The sequence below is a fragment of the Octodon degus genome, unplaced genomic scaffold (assembly GCF_000260255.1).
Source record: "Octodon degus isolate 3935 unplaced genomic scaffold, OctDeg1.0 scaffold00090, whole genome shotgun sequence".
NCBI lineage: Eukaryota > Metazoa > Chordata > Mammalia > Rodentia > Octodontidae > Octodon > Octodon degus.
In genome coordinates this window covers 537,016-553,576 of record NW_004524666.1, presented here as the reverse complement: position 1 = coordinate 553,576, position 16,561 = coordinate 537,016, and the positions used below count along the sequence as shown (strand labels likewise).

At 34.9% G+C, this 16,561-nt stretch overlaps 1 protein-coding gene across 1 annotated transcript in view; it reads right to left on the bottom strand.

The window, feature by feature from the left end:
• Grik2 (glutamate ionotropic receptor kainate type subunit 2) overlaps positions 1-16,561 on the bottom strand; it is a 441,729-nt gene that overhangs the window by 18,630 nt on the left and 406,538 nt on the right. The window contains exon 13 of the mRNA XM_004637451.1: positions 14,889-15,114. Coding sequence (XP_004637508.1) covers positions 14,889-15,114 — 226 coding nt within the window. The remainder of the gene's footprint in view (positions 1-14,888; positions 15,115-16,561) is intronic.

Sequence of the window (16,561 nt, the reverse complement as noted above, 5' to 3'; positions counted from 1 at the left end):
TTTTTTTGGCAGAAGCGGGGATTGAACTCAGGCCCTTGCGCTTGCCAGGGAAGCGCTAATTCCACTGAGCCATCTCCCCAGCCCTCACTTGTAACTTATAATGTCATGTTTTGATTAAAAATTTGATGAAGTTGTCTAGAGCCATAGGATAAAAGTCTGTTCCCTAAACAGATCAAACATCCTTCCTACACCCGATCTCCAGCTTATTTCCTGAGTGCATCCTCGAATTATATCTTGTGCTCCAACAACCCTGACTTCTACACTTCCTTTTGCATGGGGTGACTTCTTTTCACAGTTCTGAATTTCTGGCTGAACATGTCCTATCCAGCTGAATTCCTCCTGCTCATCTCTCCCCATTGATACACAATTTTTCCACCTGCTATATATGATTTTTCTTTAGTTACATAGATTTTTTTAAATTATTATTTTAGGACAGGTTTTACAGGGTCTACAGTGTCTCACTGCATAGAACGGACTTGTAGTGATCCTCCTGTTTACAGCCTCCCAAAAGCTGGGATTGCAAGGCCAGGCCACCATGCCCAGTCTCAACTGCCTGTCTCAGCATGCCCCAGAGGTAGGGTTGGCAGGGCAAGCTCCAGGGATCAAACTTCCAGCCCCTGTATCTGCCTAAGCAGGCGCTTTAATCCACTGAGCTCTTTGGCCAGCCCTAGTGCCATAAAATATTTCAGCTACTCTAACACAGCACTTGCTACATCATATTCTATTTTTTCCATGTCTCTTTCTTTACCACACAATAGAGTAAGTTTCCAAAGTACAAAAGGCCATAGGTAAATCACTTTTCATTCCTCCTGTTGGAATATTAATTGTAGAAACACAAATATTACTCAGCACAAGTGCTAAATTCTAAGTAACCAGTACAATCATACAGCCTTGAGTCCTAGTGAGTTCTGAGAACTCTTAAAGTTTTCAGTGTAACAGAATTGTACACTGAGTGAAATTTGACAATATTCTCTTCTAATATACTGCAAACTCCAGTACACCATGAAAGAAGAACAAAGAATTATAAGAACTTATTTAAACGTTGGAACTATCTTGTTCTTCAAAAGAGGTACATATCAAAATGAGAATAGAGCTTAAATTGTGCCTATTTTGTCTATTTTATCCATTTTCTTTTTGTTTGTATTCCTAGTTTACTAAACTAAATGTTAAAAAGGGAAATGTTAGAACATTTGAAACTTACTTTGGTCAGTTCCTTTATTTACAGAGAATAAAACTAAGTTGAAGCTATCAGTGTTTTCATGGAACATAACCAAATAGAAACTGTATTTTTCATGTAGAAATAGAGGAAATAGATTCAGAAGCTGAAGTTATCAAGACAATGAAAAGACAAGATCTGGAGAAAAAACATTTCCAAAAAATGGACAAAGAACTATTATCCTAAGTATTAAAACAATTCCTAAAAGTTAACAGTAAATTAAAAAGCTTGAAAGAAAAATTAACCAAAGATGTTAGCAATTACATGCCAAAAAATAAACAAATATCAAGAAAGCATGTGGAAAGTCACATATACAATGTCATTAAAAAATACAAATTAAAACAATGAAAGGACCTGGACAGATAGCTCAGTGAACTAAAAAGCCCACTTAGGCGGAGTGCAGTGGCCGGGATTTGATCCCCGGCATGCCGTGCCAGCCCCACCTCCGGCATGTGCTGAGAGAGCGATTGAGACGTAATCCCAGTGGTTGGGAGGCTGAAAACAAGAGGATCACTATGAGTCTGATCTGTGTAGTGAGACCCTGTAGGCCCTGTACTAAATACATTTTGGGCTGGCCAAATAGCTCAGCAGACTAAAATGCCCGCTTAGCAGAGTGCAGTGACCAGGATTCAGTCCTTGGCAGGCCATACCAGACAGGCACCCCGGGACAGGCTGAGACAGTGATTGAGACTTGGGAGGCTGGAAACAGGAGAATCACCAAGAGTCTGATCTATGGGGTGAGACCTTGTAGACCCTGTACCAAATACATAAAAAAATACTTTAAGAGATAATTAAATACCATTATTTGTTGGATAAGCCAATATTCATGAACAAATGCTACTGAGGGTATAGTGAAACTGAAACTTTCATTCATTGCAGGTAGGAATACAAAATGGTGTAGACACTGGGAAGACAGCTTACCAGATCTTTACAAAACTAACCATGTTTGATTCATATGAAATCAACAGTGATAAATCTTGCATTTACCCAAATAAACAATACTTATATCTAAAAAGAAATTCATATAGCTATGGATTGTAAAAAAAAAATGTATAATCACTATTGTTAAACTGTGAAAGCAACCAAGATACACTTTGGTGAGTGATTTGAGAAATGAACTTAAGTGGGGCCAAATAGCTCAGCAGATTAAAGTGCCTGTAAGCAGGTGCAGGGACCAGAAATTCGATCCCCTGGCCTGCTGTGTCAGCCCCACCTGCAAGATGGCAATTGAGACTGGGTGTGGTCATGTGGGCCTGTAATCCCAGCTCTTGGGAAGCTGTAAACAGGTGGATCACTATGAGTTCCGATCTAGTAGTGAGACCCTAAACACCCTGTAGACCCTTCCTTAAAATAACAAAAAGAGAAAGAAAGAAAAATAAACTGAACCATCCAGACAGACAATGCAGTATCACTCACTGCTTTAATAAAAGTAACTTTCAAGTCATGAAAACACATGAAACAAACCTAAATGTGTATCACTACATGAGAAAAGCCAACATAACAAGACTACAAATTCCCCAAATACAACTATATGGAATTCTGGAAAATGCAAAATCATAGAGCTAGAAAACTTATGAATAACTGTCAAAGGTTTCAAGAGGAAAGAGGAATTGGACATAAAAGGCAGAGAGGGATTTTAGGTCAATGAAAATATAGTATCAGATACGTTATTATATATTTATTGAAATTACAGAATGACAATCATGAGTCATTTTTAGGAAAATTTCTGTACTTTGAGAGCTGACTTTTCAATGAAATAAATCACATACATATGTTAAATATCACATTGCTTCTTTTTTTCTAAATATTGACCAAATATGGGTGAGAAATATCAAGAAGTAGGAAAAAAAAGTTTGAATGGGAAAGGGAACATCTGGGGTAAGGAGAGTATGTAGATTTAAAAGAAAAAGTGTAGAAGAAAAATAATAAAAGCATTAAAAAATGAGGCAGAGACTGTTTTATTTAGTTGCAAATACAGAAAAAATGTCAAATGTATTGGCTACCAGGGAAATTAATGTAATAAATATCAAAGTTAAATACCTATATGCAAAATCAATAACTGGCTTAATTTAATATAGAAGGTGTACTTTCTCCTTTGTAACAATTCCAAAAATATGTGTTTATGCCTTCTCTATGAGGGTAATAAAATGCATGCAATATTTGTAGGATTCTCAGGAGAAAATTGTTATCTATGATCACAAAAGAGATGCTTATATAAGGAGCATAAAAGGTATCAATCAATAAAGAATTTAAATTACAGAGCTTGTGCCTTACTTGCTTTTTTGCATATTTTGAATATTTTCTAACTTCTGTGGAAAAGAAAACACAGGGCTCAATATTATCATCTCATAATAGTACAGCACAATATTTTCTCTGGCTGTGACATATTTCATATACATTTCATAAGAGTAACTGGAGAAGTAAATTTGTTGGCACATTGCTATTCTGGTCATCAAATTATGATACTGACACTAAGTATGAAAAGATAGTTTTGTTACATAATTCTGCCTTCGAATGACTTTGCCATTTGTAAGGCAATTATATGGTAATGATAGAAATCATTATGGCAGGAATTCTTCCTTTCCTTACTGTGATGTTTTTATTCCAAATCCAAAGCTAAATCTTAATGAATTGATTGTGAAAGAAGGATCAGTCTAAATAAATCATCATAGCAATTATTTATTAAGCACCTAAACTTGATAGAGAGAATAATGTTTTTAAAGAATGTAAGCTATCCATTTTCTTTTAATTTATCATTACCTTTTAATTGAAAGATAAATTACATGTGTCTATATTGCACATTATATTTTCAGGAATAGATACATTGTAGAATAACTAAATTTAGCCAGTTAACTGAGTCATTCATTTACAATGCTATTTTTTCTGGTGAGAAATTTCATATCCACATCCTGAGCAATTTTCAGAATTCAAATATCTTAGTATGAGTCAACTCATCCTCTCAGTTATTGGAGCATTTTTCTTCAAAACAAATTCTTTGGAATTATTTATCTTTTTTTCTGTCTCTATTTTTATAATTGACAGAAAAAAAATATGTGTATTTAGTATGTACATCGTGATGTTGTAAAGCCTGTATGTATTGTGAAAAGATCAAATTGTTTTTATGTCATGTATGTTCTGAAAGATATTATGAATCTAATGCATTTAATTCTTCACCCAATCTTATTATTTAAACATGACTGTACCAATCCACAGCCAAGGGCACTGCATCTCAGCATCACTCTGTAGTGTCACCTTGTGTGCTAGACCACAAAGGGAAAACCTGGACTTGAGCATGTGTAGCCTCCATCAGCGAAAGAACTTACCCTTGTCATAAATAGAGCTGTCACAGGAAGGCCAGCAAATAAATGCAAGACATGTTTTTAATATTTAGTATTTCTTTTCTATGACATTTTGTATTTATACTGTTACACTTTGCTTTAACCATTTTTATAGTAAAAGTAATTTGTTTATTTTAGCCCTAAGGACCCAAGGAGGGCTGCCTGGCATAGTTAGACAGTGACTAATTCAAAATGAATTCGGTTCCCCATTCTTGCTTTAATCAGTAGGAAGCACTAAACGAATTGGATGATCTCGTCATTTGCATATAAAATCAATCAGACTTTACAATTTTTAATGGAATTATCAAGTTCGATATGATTTCGGTATCATTTGGTCATTTTACAGTAATAATAAAGGCTGCTCACACTGATGCTCTTCAATCATCAAATTCCCGCTAGCTGCCACATAGACTCCAGCATGCAGAGGCTGTTGATAATATCTGTGGAGCAGGCAGAGCTCACTGAAATTCTCATTTGTTTTCAGTGACATGTAATCTAGGCAACAAATATGCCGGAATGCACTGCCTCCACAGGTGTAACTTGACTTTTTTGTGTAATTCAGTTTCTGAACATTATTACATCTCAATTTATCGTTGCACAATCTCCCCAGTATTATTAAAATGGTGCTGTTTATGCAAAGAAAAAAAATGGAAGGCATTTTAATGGAAGGGCTGACCTGCAGAAAGACGAATAATTTGCATCAATTTTGTGCATTATGCTAAACTAATGAAGACAAATGTATTCACTCATTTCCGCAAAGTTGAAAAACTGAAAGCTGGCAATTTTATGCATCTATAATGATAAATATTGTAGTACTTACTATATGATGAATTGGGAATTTTAGAAATGGATGGCAAGTAAAACAAGGAAAGACCTGGTTCTCATACTAATTTCTGCTCTTATAAGCACTGGCATCTGCCTCTAATAAACAATATTCTTCCTCTCCCGCCAGTTCTTTTTTTTTTTTTTAATTTTTATTTATTTATTTATGTGTGTGTGTGTGTGTGTGTGTGTGTGTGTGTGTGGCCAGCTCAGCCCACCAGGGGGCGGGCTGGCTGGCATGTGGTGCTGGGGGATTGAACCGTGGTCCCTGTGCTTTACTAAGCTTGTTCTAAGTAGGTGCTTTAGACCACTGAGCCATCTCACCAGGCCCTCTACCACCAGTTCTATATCTCTTTTTTTTTTATGTATTTAGTACAGGGTCTCACTGCACAGATCAGACTCATAGTGATCTTCCTGTTTTCAGCTTCCCAAGTGCTGGGATTACAGGCACGCGCCACAATGCCCAGTCTCCTATACCTTTACTTTATTAAATAACGAGAAATAAAGAAATCATGGATTTCATGCATTAGGTAATAAAAATGAAATGTTAAATTCTCACGTTACTCACATTTCAAAGTAGAGATTTATAAACTAAAAATTAATAATATAATCAACATTTACTTTTTTTACCTTAGGTTGAGTATTAAAAAAGATATGATAATTTAAAGTTTGCTTGAGAATTGTTAATAAAGAATGTTGCTTTTTTGTATTTATTGTATAAAATTTAAAACATTAGCTTGTGAAGATTTAATAATTAAATTCAATTATTAAATGAAATATTTTAGTAGTTTAAGTTATAAATATTATTAAATGTTTATGAGTTGTGTGTGGTAAAATTATCTTTACATTTAATTTAAACCAATATTATAAGCAAAGCTACTTCTTTGTATCTATCATGCATGAAATATATTTCAATAATGCTATAAAGATATGACCAATGTCCTTCAGTTTTCATTCCAGAAATCATTTTTATTCATTATGAAGTGGTCCTAGACTGGTTAGAAAATCCTGTAAATATAATCCCACAAGTGAAATCTGAACACCGGAGATTACTACAAAGTCCTACACACCTAGAATGAATTTAGTTCTCTAAATCCCTTTCTCCATCACTACGCACATAACACACGTTATTCATGTTGGGAAGGAGGCAGCAAATGAAGGAAACATGCCCAGTGCTGGAAATAGCAATGAGGGACACTTCAGTCACTTCATAGCATTTATATCGAATCAGAAAAAGCAAAGCAAAACGACACCAAATGGCTCCAATGGATTTTTTTTTTTTTTTTTGCTGCTGCTGCTCCGTTTCTAACAACTCACTGGCTGTGGAATCTACCTGGCCCTTGAAGTGTAATACACACTTAATTTTCGAAAAGGAAAAGCCAAGAAGGCATTTAGTATGAACAGTCAGGGGAGAAGCCGTGCAGCTGGAAACTCCATTAAGTAGAAACACTCCCTGTTCCAATAAATAGATTATCACCCATGGTGAAGCAAGAGGCAAGATTACAGAGCTGACACATTTTAAATACTCCTTAATGAAACTTCTGTCATTTCCTTTTTGCCTCTACCTCATGCAGAGCTTTAAAAATTATTATTTTGACTGAAATAGAAAGTTCAATTAATATACTATGAGTAACAACATACATAAATTCTGAGATCTACCATACAGTAAGTGCCATGTTAAGATAACATTGCTACCAACAGGAAAACTTGAAAAGGTATTTAATGTCACCTCAAACTTAATTAAACTAGCCTATGATTATTTAGCATCTATCTTCACATCGTTGTTGATTGATCCACTCAAGTACTTTTGTGTAGAGATAGCTTCCTAATTAAATACTTTCTATGTAAGTCACTCCGTCACACGTATGTTGTGATCCACTTTGGTTGCTCAGCACCACGCTAGAGTAGTGAATGGTGGCGGGGGTCCCTAAAAGGGTCACACAGGAGGAGGGTTGGCAGGCTAGGAATAACCACAGTTTTGAAAAAGGAATAGAAGAGGGAGTGTGTATACAACTTTCAGCACTTGTTTCTGACTTCTCATTCCAAAACAGTTGTGGTATTTTCTGTTTTCATTTACCTCACTAGAACACTTATGCTCCATAGCAAAAATGATATCACACAATTCGAGCCATGGTCAAATCAAGGAAATGTTCCTTTCTTTCATCACACTTAAAATATCAGTAGAGATGGGGTTTTCACTCAGAATTATAGTTGCTGAAGACATAGATTCAAAGTTCTGAGGAATGTTTGAAACTGATCTAAATTTCTCTGAATCTAAGCCCATATTGCTGTCTCATTCACTCTTAATGAGAAATCTCAAAGAACATTTTTCACACTGAAGTGCATTCCTTTTCTGTTACTATTTTTTATTGTTGTTTATAATAAAAATTTTAAGACTCTGTAAATACAGTGCATTAATAATTTCAGTGTGCTCGGGCAATGACCATACAATAGGCATATTCTAATTAACTACTTGGGAAATGTAGGATATGAGACTGGTAGAAAGTCTATAGGAGAGGGCTGGGGAGATGGCTCAGTGGAATAAGTGCTTCCCTGGCAAGCACAAGGGCCTGAGTTCAATCCCCAGTTCCATTAAAAAAGAAAAAAAAGTCTACAGGAAATAAGAGTGTCATTTAAGTACTGCAGTAATATTTCACTGTGTTTATTAATGACTACACAAACACAAATAATACAAGAAAACACACTTCTAGCAGAACTTTTAAATAGAAAACCATAAAATACTGCCTGAAACTTTCCCGCTACAATATTTAAGGGAGAGAAGTGTGAATCTATTTTGCATTGTATTTTTCTCATGAAGCTGTATGATAGATAAAATTCATACATGCTGTATGATATTTAAAATTTATTTTAATGTTGTATTTTGAATTAATAATATGATTTATTAAATTTAAGAGTTTAATATTATCTAATTAAAGAGACATTACAACTTATTTTTATATATATAAAAAAGTGTATTTCCATGACTGAATAGTTAACGATTTGAATATTCATTTTTAGAATGTACTGTGTCAAAATTTGTAACTTACACTAAAATTCCACAAAGGTCCATATGAAAGAGATTTATCATTAACTATTGCCTAACTTTAAAGAAACAATCTTAATGAACACACTAAAATGTTATATATCACTCCACAGTAAACTACTTGCTAGATTCCACCTAGAAATATAATCTGACTCAATTTCTAGATGTCATACAGGTGACCGTGCCAGTATCAGTGAATGTATTTTTTAATAGCTCAGCTTTCTGGTGAGCAGATTTACAAAGTATTTAACTTATAAGGAAAGAAAAAATTATTACATTCTCAGGCTTACAGTGATAATTTCTTTAATTCTTTTATCTTTTCCAGATGTTGAGTTTAAAATTAGGAGGCATAAAACTCATAAGTGCTATAGTTTGTTTTCTCCAAATTAGAAAGTTATCTTAAACTATTGTCTATGTATCTAACAACATATTGTATTATTTTAGCTTCTCTTCAGTAAAATACATTGATGATTTCTAATGATGCCAAGAACAGAAAAGGAATAAAAGCTGATTTCTATGGTTCTAACTATAACAGGTTTTCTTCAGAACTAGTTCAACTGTTATTTTCCTTCTTAACACTACTCAAATTGGGCACAGCGGATACAGCACAGCAGTGAAAGCGCCTGCCTGGAAAGCACAAGGTCCAGCATTCGATCCCCGGCAACAGCAACAAAAAAGGATGAATGCTATTTAGATTTGAAACATCCAAGTGGACTTTTGGAGTTTTTACAGTGTATTATTTTGATTTTATTTTAGTATTTTCTCAAAGCAAAACATTATGATAGAGTTTTGGTCATTTGTACATTATAATAACAAAATGAAGTTGGGAGAAATATAGCAGCCAAGTATCTGACTTACATGAAGTGATGAAAGAGGAAACAACACATACGGTGGCATATGTCTGCAATAAAAGCACCGGGGAGGCAGAGGCAGGAATATTATCTTCAATTCAAGGCCATGCAACACTACACAGTGAAACCCTATCTAAAACAACAGCAACAAAACCAAAAATAAAAAATAAAGAGACAAATATAAGCCAAGGTGCTCCGTGATCTAACAAATGATATCAACAAACAGATAGCAAACTTAATAAATAAAATTACCAGTAGCCTTACTGAAGTCTGTAATAAAAAAGCAACCTGAGCTAAACAAAACAATACAAACATACACGTTTATGGTTTGTGCCTAGTTTTCCTCCAAAGCCTAGTGCGTTTATAGGTTGGCTTTTCTGAGGTGGCTGGACAGATAGTGTACGATACTGGGATCAAGGGTGTATGATTCCTAAATTAGTCTACTGATTGGTTCCTCATAGCTCTGGGTAGGGTTAAAGGTGCCCCACTCATGGTGTGAGTGCTACACAGCCTAAGAGTGGGCAGCTGAGTTAAAATATAAGGGACAGGAAGAAGTCCCTATGGCCACTCACCATGTGTCACTCGTCGTTTGCTTGTTACTCCCTACCATCTGCCTGCCCTGCGGTGCCATGAACTCTTTCTGTTTCTGTTCTATGATGCCTCTTTCCCCACTACTGAATGAAACCTTTAGGAACAAGGAGCCAAATAAACCTTTCCTTCCTTAAAATAAGATAATAATAATAATAATAATAATAATAATAATAATAATAATAATAATAATCAAAAACTCAAACTTATGGTTTCCTATTACACATAGTCCAAACTCTTTACGTGAGAAATTTTGATGTGTGCTATTACATCCATCTACATAATGAAAAAATAGCTGTGATACAGGCTCTACAGTCTTATACATTTCCTGAATCTTTATCACTGTTTATTAAATTTAATTTTACATTGTTGAGCTCTTGAGTAATTCAAATAAATTGGATTACCCATTACTTAAAGAAATTATCACCTTTCATAATAAAATATGAAAGGTTCATCATTAGCTATAAAAATAATTTGCTTTCTTTATGGTGCAGTGGCCTAGTTCCAGATGTAGAATTTATCTGATCAGCAAATAATTGAAGTTGTCTGTGGTACAGACACACTGTTTATACCCACAGTGAAGGGGGCTGGGGATTTGGTTCAGTCGTAGAACACTTGCCTAGCAAGCTGGAAGCCCTAGATTCAGTCCTCGGCACCAAACACAAAAAATAAAAAAACCTTCCCTAAAAAAAATTCAAACCCCCCAAAAAATAATACAATAAAATAAAAAAATACCAAAACAAACAAGACCACTGCACCCACAAGGAAGATGGAAAGATAACAAGCTCTGACATTCCAAATAACGCAAACCAACAGAGAATGGCAACAGAGAATCCCAGGTCTTTTAAAAGCCATACTAAAAGATATGTTTTGTTGTTGTTGTTTGAGCTCCTTTCAGATGAAACACAGGGCAACACAGTGAGAAAATGGCTACTTGGACCCCTCAGAGTTGCTTTAAGAGTGTGTCTAACCTCTTCACTTAATTTGTTGCCCAACTGACACAAAACTCTAGGAAGCTGTCAAAGTAGTTATTCTAAATTTAGCAATTAAAGGACAGTATGGTAATATAAATATATTATTTTTCCAGATAAAAGAATCTATGTGTAATGGAACAGGTCTGTAGTCCTAGCTGCTCAGGTGGCTGATGAGGATAGCTTGAGCCCAGGATTTATTCAGGGCTGGCTAGTTGGGCATACCGAGAGTCTTTAAAGAAACCACAAAACACAAAACAAGACAAAAGGAACTTAAATTTCATGAATCGCAAGTGACTTCTCTAGGAGCATATGAAGTGACACAACGAAGGGCAGAATATCATTGTGTACAATGCTATGTATGAGAGAAGACCCCCGATCTCCTTTCTTAATATGTGTTATTAAATAATTCACAGATTATTTAATAATAATGCATATTTGAGCATCACAAATTTTAAATTAAAAATGCAACAACTTGAAGTTTTGGGGTTCATTATGAAATTCTTACCAAATGAAAGGATCACCTCAGATCTTCACTTTCGGAAACAACATGCTTGGGAGCTGGGGAGATAGCTCAGTGGAATAAGCGCTGCCCTGGCAAGTGCAATAGCCTGAATTCAATCCCCAGTTCCACCAAAAAAAAGAAGGAAAAAGACTTCACTGGCCTTATCAGACCCAAAAGCTACAACTCTTGTTGCATAGGTCCTGCTTTACCTTGGTCTTAACCATCCAGCAGAAAAGTATAAAAATGAAATATAAGAAGTAAAGCCATGCTGTTAGGTTGAGCTGCAGGGGACTCAGGTCAACAATATCTGACATTGCCAGTCAAGCGGAAGACCCAATACTATTATGGGCTACTGGACTCTTTTAGAATATTTTGCTGAGTTAACACACCTATAGTATTCAAATAACAGAACTTAACAAAAAAAGGTGATACAGATGAATGTCCATTTTGAACTTGTGTTTTCAAAGTGGTTAGGATAGATATATAGTTACATTCTTTTAATGAATAGAGTGATGTGTTCTAATAGTGTTTGTAGATAGGATATCATGTCCACATCTTGTGCAGCAATTAACCACTAGCAAGAATGTATGCAATGTGTGAATTATTGAAACTGTCCTACTAATTTGATTTGAAACTGTCTCATTGCTATTTGTTTATCAATAAAATTATGGGAAAAATAAATAAATAAATAAATTTTAAAAAGAAAACACCATGCTTGAGTGCTTGATCTATACACAGCTGGGGTGGTAAGCCCATGACTTCCTGAGAATATAATCATTTAATATATTTTGAAAAATATGTTCAAGTTATCATTCTGCAAACAGTTATTTTCAGACTAATGTTCATGCAAAAATAGTTATATTGTGTTACAATGAAATCTAATGGTACAATTTTGAATGAGTGTTATACATAACAAAGGAGGTCTCCCCTTGCTGCAGGTAGCAAAGGAGATGAATTCTCCATGGAGAACTTGAATACAATAAGAATAGGAATTAACAATGTGCACTGGTAATTTAAAACAAAAATACTCTTGCAAAATATACTTTGTCACTCTTAAGGTACAATTATTGGTGATCTACTATAGAATGTCAAATTAACACCCATTTATTGATTATTCTTTCATAAACCTTGTGCTCTACTTGAATATTAAATTGCAGAATTTCTGTAAGACATTTACTTTGCCTCCTCCAGTATGTGAGTCCAACTATACTTGTATATGTGTGAAGAAAAATGTATTCTTTTTCATTTCTATAGTGTCTGTGCATTCATTTTTTATGTACTATATAAATGTAGGGACATATAATATGGGACTGGATAACTTGAAGTTTTCTCAAAGCCATTTCAAGTTACTTTGAATGATTTTAGAAGATTTTACTAAATAAAAGGGAATTAATGGTAATTTTGGGGGAAGTCATATGGTTGAATATTGTGGACTTCTCAGCGACTTGAAAGTCCTGAGTATGATCCTAAGGAGTTGGAGATGTGGGCAGTATTGCAAATTCTTGAATTTAATATGAAATAAGAATTTAAAAAACTATGTCCAGCTTTTTGATAGCATAGCACATATCTCTTGGTTCATTTGAAAACAACTTTATAAAATTACAATTCATAAAATTATGATTGAAGATACACTGACAAATATGACCAAACTACCCATTAAAGAAGAACACATAAAATCATTTACTCAAATCATTAAAATTTTGTAGGAGTTAAAAAATTTACAATATTGCCAAATGCAGTGTCACGGAAATATACCAGTATGTATGTGTTTCCCCCTCTCAAAAATATACTGGTGCAACTAAAACCTTAGAGTTTTTATTTTTTCTTTTGTACAGTTAGTTTTCTATTGTTGCTAAAATAAATTCTCTCTCTCTCTGTCTCTCTATCTCTCTCTGTCTCTGTCTCTGTCTCTCTCTCTCTCTCTACACACACACACACACACACACACACACACACACACACACACACAGAGGCTCTTCTCTGCCTTTAGACTAGCCTTGAGGCCTTGAACTTACAACAATCCTCTTGCCATAGCCTCTGGATCTCTGGGACTACAGGCATATACCAAGTCAGGCAATACCCAGTGTATTATCTCACACTTGTGCAGATCGGGAGGTCTAAAATGGAAGTAATGAAGCACTATATTCTATGTCCTCTACGAAAGAATTTATTTCCTTGTCTTTCACAACTTCTAAAGTCCATGCTCATTTCTGACTTTTGGACTCTTTCTGTATATGCAACCCCAACAGGAAACATTCTCTATCTTTATATCTAATGTACTTGCGATATTATATGTCTGTGTATTTTTTATAGCACAAACACATATTCACATTCATATGAGGATATATAATCAGAATTTTCTCTCTTTTTGTTTAATTTGGAGTCTTGCTGTATTGCCCAGGGGGACCTAAAAAAACTTAGATTCAAGTGATCTCCTGCTTTAGCCTCCCACATAGCTAGGACTAACGACTGTGTTACCACATTCAGGTTGTCAGTGAGTTCTCTTTTTTTTTACTTTTCTATTGTAACTAAAAATAACTTTGTCATGTGTATAAGGGATAATATTAAAGACAATTAACCATAAATTAGTCTATTCATACCTTCTTTTCTTCTTTAAAGAATACAAAGTAGTAAGAAAAAAAATTGAAAAGCATTAGAAATGATACTAAATTACATTAAACAAATTAATAGGAATTCGATAATGGTTGCTGTATTGCTGTACTGCATGACGTTATCTTCAAACTCATTGTTTAGGTTATTAGATATCAACATGCAAAATTGATTTAAGAAAACAAAACGAAGGGCTGGGAAGGTAGCTCGGCAGTCTAACTGCCTGCTCGGCAAGCACAAGCACCCAGGCTCGATTCCTGGTACCACAGGCTGCACCAGTCCCAGAGTAGGTCACCATGCAGGCCACCAAAACGGGGGCGCAGTGGCACAGTCCTGTAATCCCAGCTCTGAGGAGGCTGAGACAGGAGTATCTGAGCTGTGTAGCTCGACCTTGTACCAAATAAATAAAAAAATGATTAAAAACCAAACCAAACAACAAAGTTATTAAAAATTAAAAAGAAAAAGAAAAAGATTTAAGCATTGACTGCAGCTTTCAGAAGACCATCAAAAAGTGGTAGTATTTGTACTTTCTTTTAACTGAAATAACTTAAGCAATAAAGCACACCAAAAGGGAAAAAATCATCACAAAACCTTCATTCCATTCATATTCTTTTCATATAACTTTTAAAAATTATAAAGATAAGAAGAAAAGTTTTCCTTAGGAGAATGTGCCATTTCAACACTCATATAATAAACTTTTTTTTATTAGCTATTCAGTAGGAATTAGATTTTTAAATACATATTTAGAAGTACAGCTCCAAATTCTTAACCTACTTTTACACTGTTAAAAAATAAATAATAAATAAATAAAATTAGATGTACTGAGTAGCTCCATTCTCAGCTGACTCCATTCTTTGCAGCACATGTGGAAACCTTCTTTCTGTCCCTCCTCATAAAACCCTAAGATCCATGACAAAGAGGAAGTGGCTGGCAGGGTGACCTACCCATGGGAGTGCCAACACCGTAACCTTTGGAGTCTATCAGGCCGCCGATCTGTGTCAGGTTGCAGTTCCGCTGGGTGACAAACTCGATGGTTGTTGACTCCATCAGGAAAGCATAATCGGAGGTGAGGACCCGCTGGATGCCTTCTTCGTTACTCTTCACAAGTACGGACTGTCGCCTGCTGCTCATAAACGCCCACATTTTGTCATACGTGGAGATTTTTGATTTCTAAGGGAAGTAAAAATAAATTTATTTATTTATATATTTATTTATTTATTCATTGTGTGTATTTCAGGGAAGGGTCTACAGGGCCTACAGGGTCTCACTCGTAGATCAGACTCAAGTGATCCACCTGTTTACAGCCTCTCAAGACCTGGGATTACAGGCACGTGCCACCACACCCAGTCTTAGTTGCCCACTCCATGCACCCCTGGAATGAAGCCTTCACAGCAGGCCTGGGGATAGAAAGCCTGGCTCCTGTGCCTTTTTGCAGGCACTTTAATCCACTGAGCTATTTGGCCAGCCCTAACAATAAATTTAACTGATAACAGTATTTCCCAATTCTGATGTGATTCTACAATATTTAGATAAAGCTAACTACCTTTGATTTACCCATACCACTCCATAATTATAGCACTACTAATAAACATAACTAAGTTAAAAATATGTATGAAATGTTTCTCATTGCAATATATTTTTAAAAAGCTATTGTAATCCATTATATTTCTAGATATAGTAGAACTTTAATAAATTAAATTATGAAAGAAGCAAGATTAATAATGAGTGTCTTTTTATATCTTTCATGAGCATCTTATATATTTTATTTCATGTTTGTAACATTACTATGACAAATTAAAAAGATCGACACTAAACAGAGATTGACACTGCAAGAATTTTTGTTTTTTACCAATTTGGTTAATTGTAGCGCAGATTTCATATTAATCCTCAGAGATACACAAAGTTATAGTTTGAAGAGATGACTAGAATTTGACAAAAAAAAAAGATTATAAATAAGGATGCTCATAGTTCCACTGAGACATAATCTGGACAGTATTACACCTTTTTATCTTACCAAGAGAACCAGAAATTTATCATTCAGACCTACTAACTAAAAAAACCTGGACAAATAATATTAAATAGATTTGTAACCAACTGAAAATCTCCACTAGGGTTTTACTAGCATTTCATTGTTAAAAAAATGAATTTGGTTCAGAAGAACTAATAAAGCATAAAAGTGCAAATGATTAGTATTTGCTCATTGAAAACTCATCTGCTGAACTCTCATCATTAACAATGCTTCTACAAACACAGAGATAATCCTGAAGCTATAAACACACAGAGGATATTTATCATACTGCTAGCTCTATCATAAAAAGTCAAAACTACATTGAAAGAAAAAAGAGAAAATACTCTTCATAGCTGAATAGTGTTTTCTTTTCTACTAGTATCATCACTAATGTCTTGTTAGTACTTTTTACACTGAAAGGCAGTTGTACAATGTTACTCAGAACATTACTCACAGTATTTTGATGCTACAGTGAAAAAAACTACCCTGATACATCTTTAAAATAAAAAGTAGAGGGGCTGGAGAGATGGCTCAGTGGTCTAAAGCACCTACTTAGAACAAGCTTGGCAAAGCATTGGGGACCGCGGTTCAATCCCCCAGCACCACATG